Source organism: Phyllobates terribilis, unplaced genomic scaffold (assembly GCF_046119375.1).
Source record: "Phyllobates terribilis strain yellow unplaced genomic scaffold, ASM4611937v1 Scaffold_4365__1_contigs__length_61792, whole genome shotgun sequence".
NCBI lineage: Eukaryota > Metazoa > Chordata > Amphibia > Anura > Dendrobatidae > Phyllobates > Phyllobates terribilis.
Window position 1 is genome coordinate 9959 of NW_027367117.1, and position 17450 is coordinate 27408.

Here is a 17450-nt window from a genome sequence, read left to right on the forward strand (position 1 = left end):
AATACCGCTAAGAGTATAGGCTAGATTCGCACACGTACTAGACCTAGGTTCCCAAGATTAAAAGGAGCACCGAATTTACACAAGATCAAGTGAAAAGGCTTACGTGCAAGGAGATGCTTCATGAAAGGGGATCAAGCCCAAGTGAAGTCTTAGCTTGATGAACGGTTCCTTGTTCAAGGCCTTGGTGAAAATGTCTGCTATTTGATCCTCAGTTCTACAATGGGTGAGCTTGATGTGCTTCTTCTCCACATTATCTCGAAGGAAGTGATGACGCACGTCAATGTGCTTGGTTCGAGAGTGGTGCACAAGATTCTTTGAGATGTTGATCGCGCTTGTGTTGTCACACCTTAATCAATCGATCCCATCGAGATTCTGAAGTCAGTGAGTTGTTGCTTGAGCCATATGAGTTGAGCACAACAAGAAGCGGCTGCTATGTATTCAACCTCGGTGGTAGACATAGCTACTGAGTTTTGTTTGCAAGATCCCCATGAGACGAGACAAGGGCCTAGAAATTGTGCCATACTTGAGGTGCTCTTTTTATCAACTAGATATCTTGCATAGTCAGCATCTGTGTATCCAACAAGGGTAAAATCGTAGTTCTTAGGGTACCATAAACAAAGATTATCAGTCCATTTTAGATAACGAAGGATACGCTTGATGATGGCGACGTGCGACTCCCTTGGATCAAATTGGAAACGTGCACACAAGCTCACTGCAAAAACAATATCGGGCCTAGAGGCAGTTAAGTACATTAAATATCCTACCATACCTCTATAGAGTGTTTCATTCGCCTTGGGGCCGTTAAGGTCTGCGTCTAACTTAGTGCCTGTGGACACTGGAGTGTGAAGGGGCTTGCTATTGTCCATTCCAAACTTCTTTATGATCTCCCTTAGATAATTTTGTTGATGAATTTGAATGCCTTCAGCCTTTTGCACCACTTGCAGTCCAAGGAAGAAGTTGAGTTCCCCTATCATGCTCATGTTGAACTTGCTACTCATCACGACTTTGAATTTCTCTACAAGCGACATGTTAGTTGAATCGAAAATAATATCATCAACATATACCTGAACCACTAGGATGTCGCCTTCATTTTCCTGGATGAAGAGCGTCTTGTCGATTGTTCCCCTCTTGTAGTTGTTGGCTAGGAGGTACTCAGAGAGGCACTCATACCATGCCCTTGGTGCTGGATTAGCCCATAGAGGGCCTTGTCCAGGAAATAGATGTGCTCAGGGTGATTCGAGTCTTCAAAGCCTGGGGGCTGCTTCACGTATACTTCTTCATTGAGCACACCATTGAGAAAATCCGTCTTCACATCCATTTGAAAGAGCTTGAAGCCCTTGTGCGAAGCGAAGGCAATAGGAAGTCGAATGGCCTCTAATCTGGCAACTGGGACGTAGGTCTCATCATAATCGATCCCTTCTTGTTGGTTGTACCCTTATGCTACCAAACGTGCTTTGTTTCTAACCACAACTCCTGAATCATCGAGCTTGTTGCGAAAGACCCAAGGAGTGCCTATGATGGTGCGATTGGAGGGCTTAGGTACAAGGCGCCAGACTTTGTTTCGCTTGAATTCATGAAGCTCTTCTTGCATGGAAGCCACCTAATCTAGATCGAGGATGGCTTCTTTGATATTTTTAGGCTTAGTGAGAGAGACGAAGGCGTTGAAGGCACAAAGGCTAGTTTCCTCAGTTGTTTCATCAAGTGCTTCAACAATTGTCTTTGGAGGAGCTAGTCGAGCTACACGAGAGCGAGTGTGAATCCCAGAATGGACTCGGATGAGCATGTTCGTTGGAGGATGAGCACTTCGTTGTTGAAAGGCTCTAGTGGGAGGCTCTGTGTTCTGATCATTGTCTGAGGTAGAAGGCCCTTCATTATCACTGTCTGAGTAAGGGCCTGGGGGAACTGAGGCTATATATGGAGGGGCGAGTGGGTTTAAGGCTTTCTCAGGAGGTGCTTGATCGATGTCTGAAGGGGCTTCAAAGGAGACTACTTCTGGGAATGGATCGGAAGTGTTTGTCGAGGAAGTGAGAAAGGCGCTTTCATCAAACACTATGTGTATGCTCTCCTCAAAGGTTCTTGTTCTTTGGTTGAAGACCTTGTACGCTTTGCTTGTTGGGACATAGCCAAAGAAGATAGCTTCATCACTTCGTGCATCAAACTTACCTAAATTATCTTCCCATTGTTCAGCACGTAGCACTTGCATCCAAATACCCTAAAATGAGATATGCTCGGAGGATATCCCTTGATCAGCTCGTAGGGAGTCTTTCCTAGAGAAGGGCGTAGAAGAGCTCTGTTGGTGATGTAGCATGCAGTGTTCACCGCTTCAGCCCATAAAGAGGGAGTGACACCACTTTGGAGAAGCATGGTGCGCGCCATCTCTACTAGAGTTCGATTCTTTCTTTCAACCACTCCGTTCTGTTGTGGTGTCCTAGGAGCTGAGAAGTTGTGAGTTATTCCTCTTTCAACACAGTAGTTCAGCATCTCTCCATTCTCAAATTCAGTTCCATGATCAGATCTTATAGAGCACACCTTCAGAGATAGATAATTCTCAAGTAGGGTGACCAACTCTATGAAGTGCGAGGAGGCTTGATCCTTGGAGTGTAGAAATAAGGTCCACGTGAACCCGGAGTAAACATCAACGATCACAAATATATAGCGTGCTCCACCAGGACTTTGAACGCGCATTGGGCCACAGAGGTCCATGTGAAGAAGCTCAAGGGGCTTCTTTGTTGTGACGTTCTGCTTGGCTTTGAATGAGGTTCGGACTTGTTTCCATTTAACACAATTAGCACAGTGTGTCAAGTTGTCTATCTTGATGAGAGGTAGACCACGAACTAGATCCTTTGCACGCAACTTATGTAGAAGGTGAAGATTTACGTGCCCTAGTCGTTGATGCCATAATTCTTTTTGATCTTCAATAGTAGCGAGACAGAGGTGACCTTTTGGGATGAAGCTACGGTCGAAGATGTAAGTGTTGTTGACCCTCTTCCCCCTTAGGATGATCTCCCCAATGGCATTTCTCACAAGGCACTTCGAGGTAGTGAAGGTCACTTCGTTTGGTCCCTCGTCACAGAGTTGAGCTACGCTTAAGAGGTTGTAGCAAAGGTTCTCCACAAAATTCACCATCTGGATCTCTATCTTGTCATTTAGATGTACCTTCCCGTGTCCAGTGATTTCTCTAGCTCTCTATGTACCATTTGCTCTCGCTGCTTAAGTTTTCCTGTAAATAAGCAATCAAACTTTTGGAACCCATTAAAGCTCAGCTTTTCTGGGTGGATTAGTTTTCTGGTTAGTATAAGGAGAAATACGACGATCGAGCCTTTGGCCTTTAGATGAAGAGGCAGTCGCTAGGTAAGAAGCTTCATTCAAGCTACTCACTTCGCATGTAGCGCGAGTGGGTGACTTGTATGTCTTTTTACTTAGCGCTTGATTCTTCTTGCAAGAGTGTATAGTGTGACCATTGTTACCACAGAACCTGCACTATTCGTTGTACTTCACATAACCATATTTTCCCTTTCCAGGTCTAAAGGGCTTCTTATCCTTAAACTTAGGATCTATTGTGTTTGTGGCATTCCCTTGGGCTTGGCTTACATACATCTTATGAGCCCTTTCCCCATGAAACCAGTAATTGTCATTCCCTATTGGTTGTTCAAGTGCCTTAACCTTTTTCTCTAAGAATTCATTCTTGCTTCTACATATTTGAAGGGCCTTGTCTAAGGTTTCAGCTTTTTCACTTAATTCTCTGGTGAGCTTTTCACTAGCACTTGAGCACTCGGAGGAGTGTACGTCATATCCTAATCCAGGTCTAGCTTTTACAAAGATAGTTTGATTCACGATTTTCTCATTAACAGATTTAGTTAATTCGGTGATCTTAGTGAGAATTAGTCCTAAGTCGCTTTCTACCTTGAGTTCTAGGTCCTTTAACGATCCCCCTTGAGGTTTCTTACCCTTGCAGCCCTCGCAGGATTTCGTTATTAGACTCAGTTCCCTAGATTTTACTAAGGCCTTCTCTTTCTCAGCTAGCCTAGTGGATAGATCAAGACATTCACTACGTAGTTCAGTAACTTCCTCTTCATATTCAGTGACTTGAGATTCTAAGGATTTAGTGTCCTCTAGTAGCCCCTTAATCATATTAATAAGGTCTTTCTTTTCAAGCATATTCAAGCGATTAGGAAAGGAGTCAGGGGTTTTTACCTCAGAGGTGAGAGCCTCTGCATTGTCCATGAGACATTTGCCTTGGAATCCTTCGTGAAGGTCAGCTTCATCATCTTCTTCTCCCCAAGCTGAGAAAAGCGCCTTCTTCTCAGTGTCCTCTACCTTTGGGTTAGTGCACGTCTTGGAGAGATGGCCCTTCTCTTGGTAGTTATAGCATGTATACTCCTTGAGATCGCGCTTGGCTGAGGATGATGCTTCACCTGGTCCAACTCTCTTCTTGAACCATTTCTTGACCATCTTAGTCACAAGGACGACTTCTGTATCATCGTCCTCGTCTTCCTCACCGTCATTGATGTCCATCTTTTCAAGAACCTTCGTGAGCTTCAGCGTTGTTCCATTGACTTCTCTTATCTTGGGTCCCTTTAGCAAATCAGCTTTCTCTTGGTTGAAGAACTTGCCAAATATGTCTATGACTGAAAGCTTCTTGCAATCTGGCGACATGAGTGTGATTCTTCGAGTGAGCTCGAATTTGTCGCTCATAGCGTAGATGACAGCCATCGTCTGCTCAGGGGCTGGAATGGTTACACCAGAGGTCGTTAGCTTGTTGACCAGAATGGTGAAGCGCGATTGGCAGGCTGACACGCTTTCCCCATGGATTTGTTTGAAGGATTGAAACTCCCTTTTAAGCGTGAATTTCTAGTGTCTTTCTGATCTTCGCTTCCTCTGTGTATGGAGATGATAGCTTCCCACATGTCTTTGGCAGTTGGAATTCCAATGACCTTGTCAATGTCCGTGCGAGAGAGTCCACACAGAATCAGTTGTTGAGCTTTTGAATTCTTCTCCATCTTGGCATAGTGCTCTGGTTTCCAATCCTCTCTATCCTTCAAATCTGGAAGCTCTTCGTCGCCAAGTTCAATGATCTTCCAGCATTGGTAGTCTTGGGTTTGGATGAACGTTGTGTGAACTCCCATCCACCAATCAAGCTCTCCTTCTCGAAGCTGGTGAGGTTTGTTGAGGGACATGCCTAGGTTGAACTCTGAGTTCTTCATTGCCGTAGTGGAATTGGATCTTGCTCTGATACCAATTATAGATCGTGAAGTACTTAGTCTAACTAAAGATCAAATCTTTTGTGCGGAATATAGACTAAGAACAAGTAAACACTTTCAATTCCAAAACGATGGTTGTATTTGATTTCTCTTGAGACTTACAACAACTAGGCGAACACACAGTTCTTAGTTTCTCTCAACTCTCCTAGCTATTGCCTAAGCTCTAAATCAATATAAACTCTCTCTCTAGTTCGACAACCACATCTTTGATAAAGAAACTAAACTATTTATACTAAGGCATAATCACTGGAAACTAATTTCCTAAAAAGCAAGTGAATAACAATAAACAAAGTATCAAATCTAAACTAGCTAAATATAATGACGAAGTAGCTTCAACTGATCAGATCTCGAATCTAGAAAATCTCTTGGCGAATCCACTCTTTCCTTCTTTAGCTCTATTTCCTTCTTTAGCTTCAAGGGAGATTTCTTTCCATAAAGACGCACTCGGTCCCCTTGAGCGTCTTTGGTCCCCTTGAGCGCGTCCTCCTTGTGTAGCGCGTCACTTTGTGCAACTCGATCCTTCACTCTCAATGTTCGGTCCCCTTCAGTATCCTTCGGTTCCCTTGCTCCTAGTTAAGCGCCTTGAGCGCTAGTCTTCTCGTTGAACTCGTTCTTGTCTCTTCTCTTGAGCTCGTTGTTTTCCACGCTTTAGCTTCCTAAATAACTCAAAGGCCTACCGATTTCCTGCGATATCTCACTCAAAACACATATTAGTTCATAAGGTAGTTTGTTATCATTAAAACTAAGACATTATCAGTTGTACGACCTAAGGGGCTAGTTCATACAACTAACATATGTGCTGTTTTTTCTAAAACGGAGGATTTTTTTGTCATAATCCCCTCCTTTTAATTGCAAGGATTTTATTTTTTAAATATTTTTTACGTGTAGTTTGTGAAAGTTACTCATTAACTTCCATTTAATCACATTCTGTGTTTGTTTTCTCTATTTTATATATACATAAATTTTTTTGTTTGTAGAAAAGATAGCAACCTTTCCACCTTCTATTTCTTCTTTTTTATCATAGTTTTCTTGCATATATTTTGGAGATGAAATAAATAATTTCTACTTCAATTTTCTGGATTTAATTGGGTTTTCCCTCTTTCTTCCTAGGTACTGGCATTTCCGAGGGGGAATCTGCAGATTTGAGAAGACATCGTTTCAATTTTATTGTGGAGGAACTTCAATAGGTTCACATGTTGTTTTCCTCTGTTCCATTCTGTAACATTAATAAAACATTAATCTTCCCCCCATAAGTTGAAAAGCTATAAAATAGTATTACTTTAGCAGTTTGTATAGTCTTCTTTTTAGGGTTCGGTTTTTGTACTCCTCAAATTGTAAATATATAAAATTTGGAAGACCATACTTGTGATGGTCTAATCTAGTCTTGTGAATAGGAACTACGGTAAATTGATTTGGTTCATCTAAATTTGATATGATAGGAATCTTTGCTTGACCCATAACTTCTATTAATGTCGAATTATGGATGGGGTGACACCGCAGGAAGCAGTGATATGCAATGCGACAGTCTTTATAGGATGGATCCTTTCTTTATTCAAAGGGGTACGTTTTAGTTGTATTTTAGTATTGCATCTTTGTTAATTCACTTTTCCTATTTATTTCGCTCTGAGATGTATGTGAAATGGTAGATCCCCATAAATCTTTGTAACCGGTTTTGAGGCACTATTAATATTCGACGATAAGATGTCTCCTTTTACTCCAATATGACCAGTCATCTCTTTTTTGTATACTATAACTTGATATGAGGTTTCATACTTTTATGTATTATTTCTATATTTAGGTAATTATGTTTGCAATGCTGACCGATTTGAGGATAAGAGCACCAACTACTTGTAAAAATTTGTTAAGATTCTTGCGTGCTATGCAACTTTCTAAACCTGGTAAGTTGCTATCTCTGTAACTCCATGAGTAACATATTGTTGCAAACGTGTTATTGATTCTTGGTTTGTAGTAATATTGGAAGGTGGTCTTGGAGTTGGGAAAACAAGCTTGATAATTGCGCTGGGAAATTTCTCAGGGCACAAAATCGTGAGGATAAATTTGTCGGAACAAGTAAAAATAACACCTTCTATCTTTCATTAATGTGGCTTCACATTCTATATTGTTCAGTTTTGCAAAAACTACAATTCAGTATATGTTGGTAATTGCAGAGTGACTTAATGGATCTACTAGGTTTTGACTTGCCTATTGAAAGTGATGAAGGGATACAGTTTGCATGGTCTGATGGAATTCTCTTACATGTCTCACATTTTATGACGCAAAACATTTATTTTCAATGTTTTGCTTCTGAAAAATTATTTATATTGATTTGCAGGCTTTGAAGGAAGGATCTTGGGTTCTTTTGGATGAGCTTAACATGACTCCACTATTAGTTTTGGGATATGTCTGAGTGCCCTTTTATTTTTTTAATCTTTAATTGAGATTATTCCCTCTGATCTGTATCCAATATATTTATAATTTTTTTTCGGGGATTGAATGCTATTTTAGACCATAGAATTGAGGTTTTTATCCCTGAGTTGGGCCGCACATTCAAGTTCCTCCACATCATCATCTTCCTACAGGGAGAGAACTTTGATTGTTCGTCATCGTACCACCATAGAGGTGTGAAAGAACATTGTGTTGCGGTCCTCTGCTTGGAGCCAAAGTTCTCTTGATTTTGCAGCCAATGCAATTGTTCTTGTATTAATAGCAACTCCTAATATTTTCTAACTATGTTCTATATTTCAAGCAAATAATTGGAATAAGAGTGATAAATGTCTTCTTGAATGTGGTCTGTTTGGTTAGTGAGCTTCTCCTTGTGGGTCGCAATATCACTAACTCTCTGTTTGGAAGAGGGGATTAGAAGGGATAAAGAGGGAAGGGAAAGGGAGGGATAATTAATTAGTTGTTTGGGTGAATTTTTAACAAGGGATTGGAGAAGACAAGGAAAGAAAGGAGGAGAAAATAATCTGGGAATTAGGGGGTGAGCTAATCCCCTCATTTTAGGTGGAATTTGGATGGAATGTGACATGTCAATAAAACAAAAAATAAAAATACATGTGAATATTTATTTAAAATGGAGCTCAAAATTTATAAATATTTAAACATGATAAAAAATCAATATCATTAATATTACAAGAATTTTATGAACTTGATATTGAACCATAAATTATTAACAGACTCCTCTAAAAAACCAACTTTTCTAGACCATGTGAATATTTATTTAAAATTGAGCTCAAATTTAAAATATTTGATTATAATAAAAAATCAATATCATTAATGTTACAAGAATTTTATGAATTTGATTTTAAAACCCAAATTATTAACAACCTCATCTACTAAAAAATTTAATCTTTCTAGACCATGTGAATATGTATATAAAATTGAGCTCAAATTTTAAAATATTTGATTATGATAAAAAATCAATGTCATTAATGTTATAACAATTTTATGAATTTAATTTTTAAACACAAATTATTAACAACCTCATCTATTAAAAAATTTCAATCTTTCTAGACCATGCAAATTTATTAGATTTTTTACCATGTTAAAAAAATAAATAATCAATAACATTGTTTCTACATGAAATTTATTGATTTGATTTTTAACCACAAATTATTAACAACCTAACATAATTAAAAAAGCTTATCCATTTTTTTCTAATAAACATCTAAAATCAAGAAAATGAAGGATCCGTTAAAGACTACTAAAAATTTGGAAGATTGATTCTAAAAAGTTGTGCCTAAATTTTAGATATCCTTGACCATAATTTAATAATAAAAATTAAATGTATAAATTTAGCATCAAATACACCTCTATATAAGCCACTCTTAAGTTTAGAAACAAAACACAACACAACACTACAACTCAAATTTATAGAAGAAGAAAAAATTGCAAGGAAGAAAAGTCATTTGAAAGAAGGTTGGACACATTTTTTCATTATAATTATATAATTTTCTCTTTTAGATACGATGTATTTTATTTTATATATCAATTTACATCACTTCCGTTCCTTTCCTTTCTAAATAACCAAACACTAATTTTAAAATCCTTCCCTTTCCTTTCCATCCTAACCAAACATCATTAATTTAGAATACTTTCTTTTCTTATCCTTCCCCTCCTTTAAAAATCCCTCCCCTCCCCTTCCTTAATGAGTTTCCAAACAGGAGGTAAAGGTGCATATATTCAACCTGCAAAGTTTTGTTGTAGCCTATCAAGTGAACACATCGGATTCGCATGCCAACCAACTTCCCTTGACAACACTCTGAAAATTTTGATGCATAGACCAAGTCATTTCAAACCTAAATGGTTGTCGGTGACAGTTCCTACGAGCAGGAGGTTCGAGCAACAAAAAGAGAGCATAGTGAATTTTGGCCAAGCAAAATTCACTATGCTCTCTTTTTGGCCAAGCAAGATAGAAATCCAGGTTTTCAAGTGATCGAATGCCATCTTCGATAAGTGCCTCATAACATTTCTTGGCCAAGCAAGATAGGAATCCAGGTTTCCAAGTGCTTGATCCATCTATTTGCTAAAATAACTCCCAGTACTAGTGCCCCTTGCCCAAGTGAATTTTGAGCCCGCAAAACCCAAGTCAGCAAGCCCACTGTTACCAACAACTTGTTTGAACACAGCCGAAGCGATGTGAAGACGTCCTGAACCACTAGTTTGGTCACATAAATCCAGGATGCAATTAAATTCTCCCAAGACCACAAACTACACAGATGCACAATAATTTTTTCCATGTAGCTTCTCATAGAAATTATGCATGTGATTGAAAGTCGGTGGTGCATAAATACAAATGAAAGTGGGCAAATGATAACGCGTGTTTGCTCGGTATAAATTTAAGGTCAAACAAACACGGCTATGCAAACGTAGTAGATTTCTTTACTATTCTAAAACTGATTATCCACAATAACCTTAAATGGTAGTTTAATGGAAGCACGAGCCGGATCTATAAGGAGATACAAATCTTATGGTTAAATTCTAAATTAACCTAAAGAACCAAACCGAGGGGGTTTTATGGTTGCGATTTCTTAAATAACTACAAAATGCAATTCACACAACGACAAGAGTTAATTGATGGAGAAAAACACTTAGCTAGATACTATTCATTCATACTTGACAAGTTGATCATAGAAACTCAATTCACCCTTAGACCACAATGTGTTCCTACTTCTATCCCAAGATAACTAAGACCTCAAACCGAGCATAATAGTTCTTTTCTCATGATTAACCACAACAAATGCTAACGATTCAAATCATAGAAAGCAAAAAGCAATAAGCAATAAGCACCAGGATATGGGCATAAACAACTAGCCCTATATATAAATTCTCTACACACTAAATTAGCATAAACAACACCAACCTAGCATGCTTGCTTCGAAGGATAGACTATAATGAATGATACAATCTATCCTATCAAAGGATTTACATAAATCCTAATTTGTCAAATTAGAACAAATGCAATCAAATCCTAATAATTCAATCAATTCAAGAGAAGAGATAACACAAGAACAAGATAAAAGGAAGAAAGAAACTCACAACTAGATTAAACAAATGAATTTCAAGATCCAACTAAGCACAAAGGCGCTTAGTTCATGGCAATTTTCCTCAAAAACTCCATTATGTAAACTGGGTTTGGATGAAAGCGTAGAATAATGTAGAATGAAAAAGTCGGAGACCATATCTCAACTAGCATCCACAAAATCAATTAAATAAAAATAATTAAAAGAAAACACCAAAATCAATTCCCGGTCCGCTTGCAAAGGGATTCTCGGCTGGACTAACAACCATAATCGGCGGCCACCTAAGTTTCACCGGCGGTCGCGGAAGAGGCTTTTTTAGCATCTGCGAAGTTGTAGTAAAAACACCATAACTCATGAATCCGAACTCTTATTACACTCATCTTTTAAAAATAGAAACTAGACTTTACTATATAACTCTTCAATTTAAAATCACTTTATTTTAGACATGAGAGTAATAGCTATTTGAAATCAGTAATACCGCTGGAAGCTTATTAGACCACAACCGCCAGAGTATTCTCTTCATTGATCCTTCATGCCTTCTTTCCTGAGCGCCTACCGACGATGGTAAAGGATAGTTGTTAACATGTTAGATGGGCCTTGAGGGATAATTTGGGTTTGAGTTCACAGAAAGGCTCAAATTCAAAAGAAATTCGATTTCTCTTTACTGCCTCCTCACGACGATTTGGGTTGGGCTCACTTGGGCTAGGCCCACAGTCATCACTCGCTATCTGTTTCTTGGGCCTTCTCCTAGTCTCATTCTTCTTTTCCACCATTCCATGTTCAGTAGCCGCCCTATAGGCACAACGACGCTTTTCCCTTTATTGCCTCCGCTATAAGTGATGTTCCTGAAAGGATGAAAAAAAGAGTGATGTTCCTGAATCTGCCGCAAAATGAAATTTTAGATTGGGAAATACATTACTTTTAAACACAATCCGGTAGAATTTTAGAAGTATTTGATCACAATTCGAATGAAGTTGAAAGATATAGTTTATTGAAAAAAAACTGGATGTGTTTAAAAAACAATATCGTAATTGTATTCACAAATATTATTTTAAATTTTTTAAAAAATTTATAATAAATTTATATATTTTGAAAAAAAATTGGTTGGGTAAAGACACCGTTTGTTGGTTTTTTGAACACATTTTCCATAAGTCAATTGCTTTTTTGAACACAATCAGTTTGTGTTTAAAATGGTTACTGCTTTTTTGAACACATCCGGGTTTTGTTCAAAAAGTGACCTTGTCTTTTTTAAACACAACCACTTGTCTTCAAAAGTGACTGTTTATTTTTTGAACACATCCTAGTTGCGTTCAAAAGTCATTTGTTTTTTTTGAACACAACTTTGTTGTGTTTAAAAATAACCATTTTAGAAATTCAAATTTTTGGATTTCAATGGATATGATCCATTAACAAGCTTACTTGAAATGTTTATGTCCTAATACATAAGCTTTCGAACCAATTGGGTGTTAACGAGTCCATATAGGTCCTATCGATGAGTAATGTAGGTTTTGAAAAAAGTCGATCCTGGATCGTATTAAGTAGCTTGAATCAACTAGCTCTTATAAAAGAGTAGCTCGATCAACGCGCATAAGTATTTTAAAGATAAGGAGGTTAAAAACACGTTAAGCTAGTTTAATCTCCAAGTTAAACACAACAAGCTAGTCAACTAGTGTGTTAGAGTTGCAGAAGGGGAGTTAGCTACAATAATTTGAACTTAATATTGTTAGATGATAAGCTCGGCTCAAATGCAAGGATTTTCCCTAGCTGAGAACCCTAAGCTTCTACTAAGCCCGGAATAAAACTCACCACTAATAGATAATATTTATCAAGAGTAATTACAACACTTCGTAACACTCTTTCTCAACACAATCTAGCGTCTAGCACAATACAAGCAATCCTCTCAACTCTCAAGGAGATTTAGACGACACTCTAACTTCACACGATCTTGGCAAAGAGTAGCTTTCCACTAGCTAATACTCTTTCCAATTTACTTTTGGTTTCTCCTCTCAACAAGTGAAGTTTGCCTAAGCACTCAACTCTCTAACTTTCTCTCCTAAAGCCTTTAACCCTATTTTGCTCTTCTCAGCTCGTGTGCCTAACATCACCTATTGCACATATTTATAACATTCCTAAACTTATCCTCCAAGTAAAGCAAATCAATCTATGACAATGAAGAAGTCCACGCTGACAATCCGTGTGATCAATCCTTTTCCTGGAGCGCATCAGCGATTCCACATGTTTGTGCTTCTTCTCTTGAGTAACCGTTTTATCCACGTTGGCAATCCTCTCTACATCAGCACTTCCTTCATTCGTCCATCTTGGCGATCCCCGTTCATCACTATCCATAGGTAGAAGTTCCTCTATCCCCTGTCCTTAGCTTCTCGGTCTTCCCTTCATTGCGCCCGAATTCACTATGTGCTGGTGCAAGATTCCTTGGTAGGACTCACTTCTTGGCACTTGATTACTCGTACACTCTCTCTATGTTTGAAACACGATCCACTAGCTCACAGCGACTCTCCTTCACTTTAGCTAGCCCTTCAGTTTTCACAACTCATCACCTAGGTCTTTATTTTTTCTCTTTATTTCTTCACACTGTCTTGGCGAGGCTCGCTTTTCCTGCTAGGCCTAAAGCTAGTCTCCACACGGACTTAGCTAGTCCACTTGTGTCAAAGCTACTCTCCTTACTTCTCGAGCTATTCCTGGAAAGTTTTATCACACACAATGAGTATCAAATACTTATGTTTGTCATGATCAAAACAAGCGGAATGATTGAGCTAGCTAGTTACACACTCTAGCTTAAACCAACAATTTCCCCCTTTTTGATGATGATAAACACTTAAAAAATAAATCACATAATATTTCAAAATGTAATCAGTTAAGCTTAAGATATGAAATGAAGCTCAATCGAATACTTTTAGATATAATAATTAGCTCAATATCTTGATAAAAACACTTAGCAAGAGTACATTTGTTCCCCCTTAGACCAAGTTGGTCTAAATATTTCCCCTTAGTTGAATAAGGTATGAACCTGTTTATTTCCCCCTTTTGACATCATCGAAAAAATGCAAGTGTAATTCATGCAAAGGAAACTAAAGTGGAATAGGGCAAACAAGCTTAACTCAGTAATCATGCATATCAAGTCATCTAGCACAGAAATTAAGGTGTAACAATGCAAAAAGAACAAGATTATAGAAATCATAAGACATACTATTTTATCATTAAGTCCTTACACCTTTTTGTAGCAGGAAAACCTAAGAGATTACTAGTTTAAACATTTTAGCATGCAAAAATAACACAAAAAGCACACAAACACACAAGCTTTAAAGCATCCTAGGCATCGCGTTGTCGTGTAAGAGCAACCAAAGTGTGTAAAATACGAGCTTGTTCTTCTTGGCGCTCAGTGATCAACTGAAACTGGGTGGATATCTCGGAAAGACACTTGTCAAGGGTAGAGCAATGTAACTGGACAACTTGGACAATAGAAGCTTGAGATTTGCTGGCAGCGGGTGTAGCTAAATCTATGGATTGAGTGCGTGAAGAGATGGCAGCTAGAGGGGGTGGCTTTGCAGGAGGGGACTTAGATACGAGCTCAGAAACCTTCTCCAAAGTCAGTACATCGTTGAAGCTAGTCTCAGAGACTGACTTGTAAAGGCCTTCAGCCTTCGACATGCGCGCTATAAGATGAGGGAATGGAAGAGGGGATCCATGGTGAGATCTGTTAACAACCATATGAGAAAACATTATCTGCTTCGTGTTGATTAACTCTCCATTCAAGCACTCTTCCATTATACAATAGTATGAGATTGTAACGTGGTCAAGGTTTGTGTTTCTGGGTGTGATATTTTTTAGGCGTTTTTGCATCGAACCACCCCTTATATGGCCGAATTTGCGAGGAACCACCCTTTATATCGATAATTATTCCGAACCACCCAGATTTTAACATTTTCTTGCCCGGAGCCACCCTTGGACGGAATCTGTCAAAAGTTCTGTTAAAACACGTGGAATGACCAAAATACCCCCTTAATTTTAAGAAATTATAAAAAATCCTAAGCAAATTTCAAGCTCTTCAAAATGGTTCAACCTCTTCTTCGTTGTTCCACCACTTCATTGTTTGACCTCTTCAAAATGGTGATTTCTCCTTCGTTGTTCGACCCCTTCAATGGTGATTCCAAATTTCTCCTTCCTCAACAAATTTTGAGCTTCCTGCGCTGCCGTTTTCCCTTCAATGGTGATTTCTCCTCAATCGATTTCTCCTCCGAACCCTAATTCCCAAATTGAAGATCCAAATCTTATGCAGTTTCAATTAGGGTTAAAGACGGAGGTTAAACGACAATTCGAATTTCTGGACGTGAAGAATTGCAGATGATCTGATGAATTGCAGATGTCTGACTTGCACGGAGAGGAGAACATTGAAGGTCTCGGGAGAGGAGGTGCGAAGGTGAACGAGGAATTAGAGCTTTTGGTATGAACGTTTAATGGTGGAATTAGGTACAAACTGCAGTATGAAATTAGGGGGGGTTTGGTATGAAATTAGGGTTTTTTTTGGGTCTGCTATTGGAGCTTTTGGTATGAAATTAGAGCTCTTGATTGATTCTTTGGATCAATATGAGGAGCTTCTGAGATTGTATCTCTGGATCTCAGATTTTAGGTATAAAATTAGAGCTTTTAGGTTGAAAATTTTTGCACTCCTTCCAAAACTCAGATCCATATGAGGAGCTTATTGTATCTCTGGATCTCAATCGTAAGGAAAGATGACTATTGATTTCATGAAATTACTGTTTTAATTGAACAAGGGAAGATGATAATGAACAATAAAAGACATTATTGTTTTAATTGGAGCTTTCACGAAAAAAGGAAGAGGTGGTGGAGGCGTATTGCAGCAACAGGTGCGCGACTGGTAATTGTGGTGTTGAAAGCAAGCCATTGGAGAATCCAGACGGTGGTTGGTGGTCGGAGAGGAGAAGAGTTCATAACTAGGGTGCAGTCTGTTTGCGATGCCACACAGCTATGAACGCCAAGCTGAAACCCAACAGCTATGAACGGAGAGGTCGAAATCAGCGGAGAGGTCAAGATCGCCGGTGAGGTCGGAATCGGCGGAGAGAGCAAGGCAGCAAGGCAGCGCTTCGAGTTTGGAGAGAAAGAGGAAGAACTAAGAGGTCGAAATCTGTGGTGAGGTCGAAATCTGGATTGGCGGCCCTAGTTCATTAGCGCCACTGAAACTCCACTTCACCATTGAAGCTCCTATTGAAGCCTTTAAATTCAAGATCTGATATTGAGTGGAAAAGGAGAGGGGTAGAAGGGTAAAAAAACAATGGCATTTTAAATGTAATTTTAAAAAATAGTTAAGGGTATTTTAGCAATTTATGCCTTTTTAACAGAATTTTTGACGGAAACTGTCTATGGGTGGTTCCTGGTAATAAATTGATGAAATTTGGGTGGTTCGGAATAATTATTGATATAAGGGGTGGTTCCGTGCAAATTCGGCCATATAACGGGTGGTTCCGTGCAAAAGCGCCTACTTTTTATGATAAAATGGTGCAGGACTCGCTTTGACGCTGAAAGGTGATCAATCTTCAATGTGGCAGGAACATTTCTACCAAATACCTCTTCCTTAATCTCTCTTGAATCTTAAGGCATATTCTTCTTGTAAAGACGACCAAACTCAACCAATGAGCCATCTAGTCCAGGCTCTTGACCAACCGCTTTCCCAGATCTCTGACCTTGAAACTTTCCTCAACATTGTTCATTCATAGAAAGTTGATAGAAGAAGGATTACCAGAAGAAGAGGAGTTTATGTGTTTAGGGGATTTAAAGTTGGGGCTTTTTGAGGAAGTATAACAAATTAGAGTGAGTAGATGTGAGAGAGAGCGAGTTGTAGCGAGTGGGAATATAATGGATTTTGAGAGGGAGATGATAATGAAGCACGGTAAAGATCAGTAATGAAGGCATACACGTGGTTATATAGTGTAGCTTTAACTTCCTCTGTAGGATTTCACCACTGAAACAACAACTTGATTCTCGCAATGGTTAGCTTTGCAACGGATACATATGCAATGGCTATAATATCTGAGGCTTACAATGACTAGATGCAGACTCACTAGTCTGAGAAGCACTTTACTGAGTAACATGTGGTTCTGCAGAATAATCGTTGTAACGACTATAAAAGAGATGTGATGGCAGCTAGTGTGATGCGCTGTGAAGTCTATGTGTGGCTTTCTGAATCCATTTATACTAGATTACTGAGCCACGTAGCCTTGCTGAATCCATTTATACTAGATCAATGGGCTACTTGTCTGGACTTCATTTTTTCAAAGCCGAAAAGATTACCTTCCTCATTAAGCAGACTTCCTAGTTAAGCAAACCCCAAAAGTGACTCAGACTGACTCTGAAGCTACTCTCACACAAACGCTTGATCATGTTAGGAGTGTAAAGCAAGTGTATATATTCACCCAATGCATCATTTAAGCATGTAAAAGAACAATGGGATAATTCACATTTCCATGTAGGAACATAACACACTCACACTCAGCATATAATGAACATAACATATCTGCATAAGAGGGTAACTGGATTTTACAAAGAAATGAATACTTCCTATTGTGGAGTTTATCAAGGGAATAAGGAAGCGTCACATTAATGTTAGATAAGGGACATCATAAGAATGGAT

At 38.8% G+C, this 17450-nt stretch overlaps 1 protein-coding gene across 1 annotated transcript; it reads right to left on the bottom strand.

The window, feature by feature from the left end:
- Window positions 1–347: 347 nt before the first annotated feature.
- LOC141249191 (uncharacterized) lies at window positions 348–1028 on the bottom strand. Its single transcript, XM_073669556.1, has 2 exons — window positions 988–1028; window positions 348–888 (listed from the first exon to the last, which is right to left on the bottom strand). Exons 1-2 carry the CDS (start codon window positions 1026–1028, stop codon window positions 348–350), a joined length of 582 nt encoding a protein of 193 aa, XP_073525657.1.
- Window positions 1029–17450: the final 16422 nt, after the last annotated feature.